Source organism: Hevea brasiliensis, chromosome 1 (assembly GCF_030052815.1).
Source record: "Hevea brasiliensis isolate MT/VB/25A 57/8 chromosome 1, ASM3005281v1, whole genome shotgun sequence".
NCBI classification, from domain to species: Eukaryota; Viridiplantae; Streptophyta; class Magnoliopsida; order Malpighiales; family Euphorbiaceae; genus Hevea; species Hevea brasiliensis.
The window spans coordinates 20,097,620-20,108,570 of NC_079493.1; the positions used below are offsets into that span (position 1 = coordinate 20,097,620).

The following is a 10,951-nucleotide window of genomic DNA, read 5'->3' on the forward strand; positions in this document are numbered from 1 at the left end:
TCTAAGAATTCAAAAGTTACAGAAGGGGGAGAAACGGGGAGAAACACAGAAGATGAATAGAGAAAAAGGATTGCTTTGATCAAGATAATATTCAAAATAAGTTATAATTGTTCCGCAAATAATTCTTATAGTTAATCAGATATGATTACATGTGTACAACCAGCAACTAATAGCCCGCGTTTTTCTTGTAACGGCAACATTTCCACGATATCATATCAATTGCAAAAATTGAAAAAGAAAATTACACTTTTTTATATATATATTTTATATTTATATTCTAAATTAAAAATTTTATAATTAGATCTTATATTTTTGTTCAAAGACTAATTGCACTCTATTGTTAATTTGACATGATATCTTTTATTTGGTGTGATAATTTTTATTAGTGATTAATGATTGAAACAATATTATGTGGGAAGATTATAGAATATTATCTATGTATATAAAAGTAGGATTCTCTTACTCATAAAAAAATCCTCTTTGTGAAATAAATTTATATTATTATGAGAGATATTATATATGCATTGAATACATCTAATAATTTATTCAACACGAATTGATGTGTTATTTAGAGTGTAATTATAAAAAAAATTACAATTTTTTTTCTTTTTTGTGTTTTCTCCGAAAATTTTTGTCATTTCTCTCTAATAGTTTTAAATAGAGATATATTTAAGTGGGTGTCATTGTGTGCGTTTTTTTACTTCAAATTTTAAGGGTCAAATTGTAATTTAACTTTAAATGAATACATATTACTGAGAATAATCTTGATTCAAGGAGAAAAAGGAGAAGATGGCAGATGGTTCAGAGTCATTCTTTAGGAAGCACTGGGAAGGATACAAGGAGTTTTGGGGTGAGAGGTTTTCCATTCTAGAGAATTATTCAAGGTTCATCAAGCGCGATAAACCTCTTCCTTCTTGGTCTGCCTCTGATGTTGAAGAGTTTATTGCTTCAGATCCCGTTAATGGCCCCACTGTAATCTTCTCTTTCCTTCTCTACATACATTAGATGCCTTTTCGACTACAATTTCATATTCATTTGGGCTTTCTTTGATTAGACTTTGTTTGGATCCCTACCCTTTTTATTTTCTTCTTGTTGATTTAGACTCATTTCTGTTATCGTTTTGTAATATCTTCATTTGGGTATCTCATATTGCGTGGCTTACCCTTTTTTGCTGTTTGTGTTGCCCTATCTTTTGATTTTTTTTTTCCCAATTTATTTCGGCTTATTTTATCTACTGGATTGGATTGTCTTCAACTTTTATTTTTGATGCTTTTTTTTTTCTTTTTTTGGTTTTTGTTAGTATTCTTGATTTAGGTTCATTGGGTATCCTCATTATTGGCTTTTTTTCTTATTTTGTTAAATTACTTCTTGTGTTTGACTCTTAACTGTTGTAATATTTTCTTTGTAATGGGTTGCATATGCTGTCGTACTTGGTAGGATGTCATATCTTTCCTAATTGGCTTCTAAGTCTAATTCCTAATTAGTTTGTATTGTATTCACTGTAGTACTTGTGAATTCTACTAGCTAATATATTTGTACACTGTTTGCATGAGATGAGATAGAACTTCATTCTCTTCTTAACAAGAATATGCACATGCAAGTAGAAGGCTATTTTCAGGCTTATTATTATGTTATTATATTATATAATGAGTGTTCTTCTAAAGGATAATGTTTAGTTTAACCAAATAATGAAAGAGACATGAGCAATTACTTGGTAGTCTTCATGGCAAAGAGTTAGGAAATCTGAAGAGTCTCAGAAGTTGAGATGTAGCCATTTAGGAAGGCTCACAATATATGAAAAGACTGCAACTTTTGAAGCCTGGTCTGCTTTACCATTCATTAACGTTCAAATTTTAAATCTCAGATCTTTCAAATCTCTATGAAAGCCTGTTTTTATCTTACTTTCTCTGTTAGTTTGGGACTCTTTTCAGAGGGAGCAAGACTCAGGGAGGATACAGTGCTCTTAAAAGCACCAGTTCTGAAATATTTGCTAAGAATTATATGAAATCCTTCTCTGGTAGAATGCCAATTGTGGGACATATCTATAAAGATTCAGACACGGACCAGATTTCACTTCTAACCTAGCTTTTGTGACTATAATACAAATACCCTACAAATACCCATTTGGCTTGGTTAGGAATCATAATTAACTCCTTGCCTAGAAGGTTTAAGAATACAATCTAGGCCAAAGGCCCATTTTTTCCTTTCAACTTATGGCCAATAGATATGTTAGCTCCTGAGAAAAATTTACTGTCAGGCAGGTCCTTCACTTTTGGAGTCAAATTAAACCTGCACATTTAAATTTTTACCCAATTTTCATCGCTTTCTATCGTGTGATGAAACAGACATTTTCTTCCTGTCATTCGCCTACATCTTCTTATCCTCAATAGCAGAACAACAGTAGCTTAGCCTGGTCCAGCAACTGAATACCAATGATGGCAGAAAGGGATGTTGCTGGAGTGAAGGAGCACTCAGAAGGGTCCTCAAATCAATTACTTCTTATTTCCTTGTCTCTGAGCCTGACATTTGCCACCGCCATTAGAATTAGATCCATTTGTTTTCCCTTTCTTATGCAATGTTTTTCTTGATCCACTCTTCTATGTTACTTGGACTTGGGTACAGGTGTTGGCAATGGGTGCATATTCATGTGTCAAACTTGAACTTTCTAAATAGAAAATACTGGGGTGTGGATTTAAATTTAGACACTAGTGCTTGGATACGTAATGTAGACCGAAAGGGTTGAAGTAATCTGTGCAAAAGGGGCTATCCACAATTAATTGTCATCTACAACCATTGGATTCTCGAAATATTCAATATTTTTTAACTTGTTATGTACCTATCCTTTAATGCAAAATTGCATTCTCTTTTTAACTTATTTTTTTACCTATCCTTAATTCAATATGCTTTTCATCTTGAGAGATGTTTGTCACTTGAGTGTCCAACTGCATGAATATGTGTCGGACACATATTCCATGTCGTGTCCCTGTCATGTCGACTCAGGTACAACAAGGCAAAATGAAGAGTCAGAGTATTAGAGCCACTCTGTGAAGTGTCAATAGGGATACATGCAGGAGGTCCACATTCTTCCCTAGTACATACTATACACTTTATCAAACATCTCTTCTGGCTTGCTTTCATCTGCATAAACTGCAGACCGTTTGTTACTACATTCTTCCTGCATATCTTCAATCTTTTGAACGTGATTCTTCTTTCCTTTAAATTAAATTAGGCAAATACTCCGTCTCTTCCTTCTCTACCTTCACTACCACCTTTGAACTTTTTCCTTCAACTTTGGCATTGATATTGTCTCGAAATTAATAAGCAATTGATTACCCTTAGGAAGGAATTTACTAGGTTCCTTTACACTGTTCTGAAATTGCAATGCCAATTTACTGAGCAAAATTGGCACAATAATCTCACTAACAGAAAAGAGGAATAAGCCAAGGGTGTTTTCAGCACACATGGAACACATAAAGTGGATGACTTTTGTTCATGCGGCCTTGAGAAAGGCAATGGTGCAAATATGTGAGACCATGGGATTTCAGGGGAGATGCAAAGGCAGGCTGAATCATTTTGTGGTGAATGAGGATGAGCTTCCCCTGTTGTTATTGATGCTGCTATGAAATATTATATGTGTGAGGGTTAGCTTTCAATTCTTTGACTGATTTCAATGATTTCTTCCTTCATTATCTCAGTTGGGTCAGTGTACTAGGTTCCTTTACTCCGTTCTGAAATTGCAATGCCAATTTACTGAGCAAATTTGGCACAATAATCTCACTAAAAGAAAAGAGGAATAAGCCAAGGGTGTTTTCAGCACATGGAACACACAAAGCAGATGACTTTTGTTCATGCGGCCTTGAGAAAGGCAATGGTGCAAATATGTGGGAACATGGGATTTCAGGGGAGATGCAAAGGCTGGCCGAATCATTTTTTGGTGAATGAGGATGAGCTTCCCCTGTTGTTATTGATGCTGCTATGAAGTATTATATGTGTGAGGGTTAGCTTTCAATTCTTTGACTGATCTCAATGATTTCTTCCTTCATTATCTCAGTTGGGTCAGGTAATAAGCAAATTCTAAACCCTCTTGCCCAATTTTTGTCTTTTGAATTCAAGACCATATCAATTTTTTAATCCAAATTCCCATATCAATATATATATATATATATTGTAATGTAGCATCAATTTTGAAGGTGTTAGTGGTGAGAGAAGTGGAAGTTCATTGAAAGGAAGATAATTTGGTGCAGTGGTTCTTCAATGTTGATTGAATTGGTGATTCGGGCTAAGTGAGAAAGTTGATTTGGTTTAAGAATTATGGTTTTTCATTGTGAAAGAGATGTTGAATCCATTAATGAATGCTTTGAGTGCAACAAGAATAACTTTTTTTAAAAAAAAGAATTTTAATTAAGATTTGGGACAGATGTTTATTATGCAAAATTTTTTGAAAGGGTTCTTGAATCTTGAATATGCGATTTTGATTGAAAGGAAATGAGGCTATTGAGATGTTCTTGTTTTTAATGGGTTTAATTCAAGTGTTGATTTATTAATTCTATTATTTCCAGACTTGAATGATAGTATGCTACCGGAGAAGAAGTAGAGGGTGTCAAGTTGCAACAAGTGGTGGAGATGGAGAGATGAGGATGAAGTGGAGTTGGAATTGTAAAGGACTGTTTATTAACACCATGTAGTTAGGTTTAATTTGACTCTAATTAAAAGTGAAGGGCCTGTTTGACTATATATATATATATATATATATATATTAAGGGGATAATATGACTTTTGGCCCTAAGTTGAAGGACCAAAATGGACTTTTGGCCTACAATCTATTTTGTTGTTTATTAGGATACTTTTATTTTTGGGTAGAGAGCTCGAGTAGTATCTTCTTGCTGGTATCTTCTTACTTGTAGTATGCCCAGTGGTTGCTATCAATTGATAAAACTTTAAATGTTGTGCCATTCATGGTCTTCTCATTACCATCCAATATCAAATTATATAAAAATTTGATCTGGGAATTTAGCTTATTTTTTGTTTAGAGTCTAATGACTCTATTCTTCTAAAAATGTTTGCAAATAAACTTTGGTCAATTGCAATTTAGTCCTTGGTATATACTATGGAACTTTATTAAAGGAGAAGAAAAAGAAAAGAAATTTAATGTTCTATATTATTCTAGTGACCCAATATATTGTTTTAAAGTTATCTTTAGCTATTTTTCAAGCCTTATGGTTTTATGATCTAATCTTACATTAAAATTTCAGGGACCCAAACTATTCTAGACATGTCATTTCATTTGTTCAAATGATTCCTATGCCATTGGATGTGTAGTGCATATTCTTTGCTGTGAAAAGCTTGATTAACCCCCCTTTTTTTTCAGCTAAAGACTGCCAGGGAAGCAGCAAACTTTGGTCTTGCAGGAAGCGTTATTGGAGCAGTATCAACTGCAGGTGTTGCCTGGAAATACTCAAGGAGTTTACATGGTAGTTATAGCCTTCTCTTCTTTGCAACCGTTATTCTGTTATGGAGAAAGTTAGAATTAAAATGTCTGTTTTCTTCAAACTTAAGGAGGATTTAAAGCGTATGTTACCTTGATGGAGCCATATGCCATTGAAACAAGTAGGGATTATGGATGGCAATAGGTAGTGTACTCGCAAAAATCACCCTACTCAAACTTGAATCCGTTTAGTTTTCTCAATACTAAAACCCATCTCAAACCCAATTAAAATTTACCTTCATCTACCCAAACCCGTACTACTACCTGAAAAATGCCCGAACCTATTTAATTTTATATATTTTAATTGATAATCTAAAAAAATATTTCTTATTGATAATTTATATTTAAAAATTTAATAATTCTATAAAATATTTAAATTTTATTTATTTAAAATATAATATATAAAAATTTATAAATATTATTATGGAAATATATATTTTATATTTAATTAATTATTTATATAAACTAATTTGGATAATGGATATTCAGCATGTAACCCAAGCCTGTCACAGTTATTCCTCAAATTAAACTCATCACAAATCTGATTATATGCTATCCAAATCCTTCTTATTAGGGTTCGGTCAAATTGGAGACTCGCAAATACTCGACTTGTTGCCATTCCTAGAAACAAGTCATTGAACTTAGGGGCTGTTTGGTTTGGCAAAAAAATAGGGCTGGAATTGATTAATTGAAGGGGTGAATGTGATTCCTAGAATTTGGTTCTTTATAAAATGAGTGGGAATTGGAATGCAATTCCCCAAGTGGGGCAAATAATCCATTTCCCCCTCCTCCATAGGGAATGAGATTTCCATTCTCATTGGAATGAAGTTAAACTCGGTGAAAGTTGCAAAAAATTGATGTGTGGCTTTTACATCTTAAAGATAAAAATTAAATTAAAATAAAATTACAAAATAAATTATAAAATTTTGAATTAAATATTTGTTAACTAATAATAACTTGACACATGGCATTTAATTTAAAAATAATAATAAAAATATTTATTAACCATTAAGAAATTGCGTGTCATTTGAATATAAATAAGTTTTATTAATAATAGTTTAATAAAATACCTTTATCAATAAGAGCTGGCCACTTGAAATAATTAAAATAATTAATAAATAATTGGAAATTTAGAAATAAATTTATTTAAGTTAAATAAATAATCGATAAATATAAAATATACATTCAATAAATTTTATATTATGCAATAATAATAATATTAATAATAATAAATTCTAAAAAATATGTTGAATCTAAAGTAAAATATGAAATGATATAGTAAATTTTTAATTATATATATATATATATTTGAAAATTTTATTTGATTCTAATTCTAATTCCAGTATTCATAGCAACCAAATAACCTTTAAGAAATTGAATTTTGGTTCCTTGTTGAACCAAACACTTGAGGAAAAAACCCATTCTTTTCCTGATTACACGCCATTCTATTTTTAATTCCAATATTGAAGTTTGAATCAAAATGGGCCTTTAGTTTGAGAATGCGAATATTGTTATTATGACCATTGGTTGTGCTTAATTATCATGCTTAGCTTTCACTTAATTGCTATTGATGTAGGGCTTGGGTTGATTTGAAAAGATAAAGAGAATAGAGATTCATGATGAGAATTAGAGTTTGTAAACAAGTATGATGGGAAGAAAAATAGCACTAGGCAAACTTGTAAGTCGTACGCATCAATTTTGTTTTTTGGAAAGTTCAAGAAATTGATATTATTTGATTAGGGTTTGGTGGAAGAGAACTTCAACCCAAATTGTATTGAAATTTACGTGTAAGGTGAATTGCATAAGACAACTGAAAGAAGCATGATTTTTGGAAATTCTCTTCATTAATTCACTGATGTAAGCACTTGGCTTGGAGTTGTGACTAGTACTAAAACTTGGCCTGTATAAGGCTATGAGAACCCATAGCAAGCTTCACGCAATAAACACATCAAACCATAATCATACAATCTGCATAAACTTGCCCAACATATATATATATATATATATATATATATATATACACACACACACACACATACCACAATGGGAAGATAAACTGAACCCAATCTATCTCACATATACATTAACACATCTAGAGGGGAGCTGAACTCAAACCTCTATCTAAACACAAAATCTATAAATAGGGAGCTTTACTCAATCCACATCATCCTATTCAATACTTATATTTAAATACGAACACACAAACATATAGAGTATATTTTTCAGACTTTACAATAACCTTATGGAGCATTCTAAGAATTACAAATATTTAATATAATTCAAAATTATAAATACAAGTCCACTGTAATGGAGAAAATTGCATGGATTACCAAATTATGCCTATTGGCCTTCTGTCACCTGGGAAAAATAAGTGAACATAGGTGAGTGGTTGACTCAAAAAATATAATATTGAGTATTTCATATAACATTTATAACTAGCCTAAAACTAGTGTAAACCTATTAATAGAAATACATAAATATCACAATGTTGTTAAAAGCGCTAGGTGCCCTTAAGGTGAGAAGGTCCTCCATTGCCCTAAGTGATCGCCAAGGCGCACACCCAAGCGAAGTGAGGTGCTAATTTATTCTAAAATAATAAATAATTAAATACAAATGTCTAATTTATTACACAATCAATAAATTGCCAAATTTTATATTCATATTTCATAATATATTTTATGTCTTAAGCTTCTAGATTAAAAGTATTCCTCTAACAACACAAAATGTTAAAGCAAAAAATCATAAAGCAAATGATATAATTTACAATTTTAGATGCATTGCTCAAGTTCATTCATTAGTGTCATGCAAACCCAAAATCCTAATTCTTTAGTCACTGTCTTTTCTTGCCTTTTGGATGCCAAAAGGTGAAAACAAATCAGATCAGTTTTTCTCTCTCTCAACTTTTTTTTTTTTTTTTTAAATTTCTCGCCTGTTTCTCTCTTGGGGGTGCCTGGTGCTGCCTTGACTGGGCGCCTACGCAATGCCTAGTTAAAGGCGCCTCACCTAGAGGCTTCCCAGGCGAGGTGCTTGGATTTCACCTTGCTCGGGCGCCTCTTGACAACACTGAAATATCACATCACATCACATAAACATACATTGCCCATGACAATGACATAAAACTACTTACACACCAAATATAGTCTATAATAATATATGGGAGCTAATCTCCTAATTCAACCATTGTAATCCAATCTTTGTTGGAAAGCTCAACTCAAGTGAAACTCATGATAAATATCAAACTGTCAAGTGCTAGCAGGCTCAACTTGAGTGAGTCATATCTTGCACGTATGTGTATCCATATATAACCTATCAGGTGCCAATGTTTAACACGCGTGCACGCAAATACACACAAAACCAGCTCCATGTCACCACATCATAGCGGGACAACACAATAAATAAGCAATAACAATCATACGTGAATAATTTTATGCCTTAATTAATATGTAACTAATTTACATATAATTGATAATGCATGAACATTTCAACTTAAATTTATATAAAACTATTGATGTCATGTTGCAATATTCAATATCTATTCATCGACTGAAAGACCAAAAGAAGCTCTAGTTGCCGAGAGCTGAACTAGAAGGAAAAGAATTTGGAATGCCTATAATTATATATAACAATTTCATTAGATGTTTGGAAAGAAAACTCTAAAAAAATTGTTAAGAAAAAATGCTAAGGAATATAAAGTAAGTCCTAGCAGTTCTATAAAAAATCCAGCAGTTTTCTTTTTTAACTATGACCACGAAGAACATTCAAACGGGAAAGAGAAAAAATTCTTAAATTTTCTATTAATTCTCAATTGTCAATGTCAATACTCAATAATAAAAGCTTTCTAGCAAATACATAAGTTACATAGGTATTTGTAGACTAATAACTAATCCTACTACTATTAGGATTAGGAATCCCAAGCTAAGAAAATACTAACCATTCTAACTAGGAATATAAAGCCAACACTAACTGGGAAATTCTAAACCACAATTACCTAATTTGCTCCTTCTATGAACCACGATTTGATCGTGTGTCGTGGAACATGGTTCGTCGCTGCTTTTTCAGTTAGTTTTTCCTTCTAATTATTTGTTTGATGCAAGAAGATTTTTCTTTGTATTGTTTGAAGTTTCTCTAGGGTCGAATTTGGTTCTCTTACAATCCTGAGGTGGTGATATGAAATTCTGACCTAATCATAAAAGAAATAGAGAACTTGTTGTCCAACAATGAAGATTGTGATGTTGTGGCAGCTTTTCACATTTATGTGTACTAAAACAATGGTTTTATACGCTGTATCAGAGAAAGAAAACCCAAATAAATTGGAATACGAAGAAAATAATGTCTGGATCCTTTATCCGTAGGATCTAATTGATAGATGAAGCATTTTGAAAATCAATGTGCAAAAATTCTTATGGTATTTTAATTTTATGGGAGGCTTTCTAGATAGTGCAAGTTATAATTTTATGATGATCAGTGCAGGAACTTGATACTTCAACCATTAGAAAACAGTGAGGCCAATTAGCCTAAGTAGAGAATGTGTAGAAAGTTGGGAACAAAATTTTAGAATTATTTCTTTCATGGATAGATGGACATTGTTTATTTTCTTACCTTTATCTGATTTGGCAGGTGCTGGGCTGTCCTTTCTTGCCGGAGGTGTTTTTGGTTGGACCTTTGGACAGGAAATCGCAAATCACTGGCTGCAACTCTACAGGTTGGACACCATGGCTGCACAAGTTAAGTTCATGGAGTGGTGGGAGAAGAAATGTGAAGGTTGGCTTTAAGTTTGCATGTTGTTGATTGTAATATTGTGATACCTATTCACCTTTTTCTACAATAATAATAAAAATGCTCCCATGTTAAAATGTAATGGTTGTTAGCTTAACTTTTTTTGATGCTAGAATCCTAAAATATTTTGATGGGATTCTCGATCATATTTCTTTTCTTGGGATTGAAAGTGATGAGAATGCAGTTTGCTAGCAATTTATGTTTATAAGGTGATCATAATTGTTTTTAGGGAAAAGTACACTTTAGTACTTTTGTGATTTGCACGTTTTATTAATAAGAGTCTGAAATTTTTATTTTTTTGGTTGCACTTAAGAGTTTGTGTTCTTATGCTGTTAGCACTTAAGAATAAAATTGCTATAAGTGTCGATGTAGACTAATGTGGTAAGTCTTTCCGTGTTCTTAAGCTAGCATGGTAAGTGGGCTATACCTATTTTGCTATATATACCAGTCTGCTTACTAGTTTTCTCACTATAGGGGTAAATGTTAGTTTTCTCTCATTGTTATTAGCTTGGCATTGAATGGATAATATGATTATATATTATCAAATATGTGAGACTTACTTGCTATGTCAGCTTAAGAGCACAAAAAGATTTACTACGTCAGTATGTAATGATGCCGTTTAGCAATTTTATTTTTAAGTTCTAACGATGTAATACCATATGCCCTTAAGTGAAAAAAAAAAAATGTCAA

At 32.2% G+C, this 10,951-nt stretch overlaps 1 protein-coding gene across 1 annotated transcript; it reads left to right on the top strand.

Annotated features, from left to right (window-relative positions):
- The first annotated feature begins 736 nt into the window (after positions 1 to 736).
- LOC110668431 (succinate dehydrogenase subunit 6, mitochondrial) lies at positions 737 to 10,469 on the top strand. Its single transcript, XM_021829646.2, has 3 exons — positions 737 to 972; positions 5,369 to 5,471; positions 10,103 to 10,469. Exons 1-3 carry the CDS (start codon positions 790 to 792, stop codon positions 10,255 to 10,257), a joined length of 441 nt encoding a protein of 146 aa, XP_021685338.1. The 5' UTR covers positions 737 to 789; the 3' UTR covers positions 10,258 to 10,469.
- Positions 10,470 to 10,951: the final 482 nt, after the last annotated feature.

Coding starts and splice junctions, on each gene's coding strand:
- LOC110668431 (XM_021829646.2), top strand. CDS start 790: ATGGCAGATGGTTCAGAGTCATTCTTTAGGAAGCACTGGGAAGGATAC. Junction 973..5,368: donor ATCCCGTTAATGGCCCCACT/GTAATCTTCTCT, acceptor CTTTTTTTTCAG/CTAAAGACTGCCAGGGAAGC. Junction 5,472..10,102: donor ATACTCAAGGAGTTTACATG/GTAGTTATAGCC, acceptor CTGATTTGGCAG/GTGCTGGGCTGTCCTTTCTT.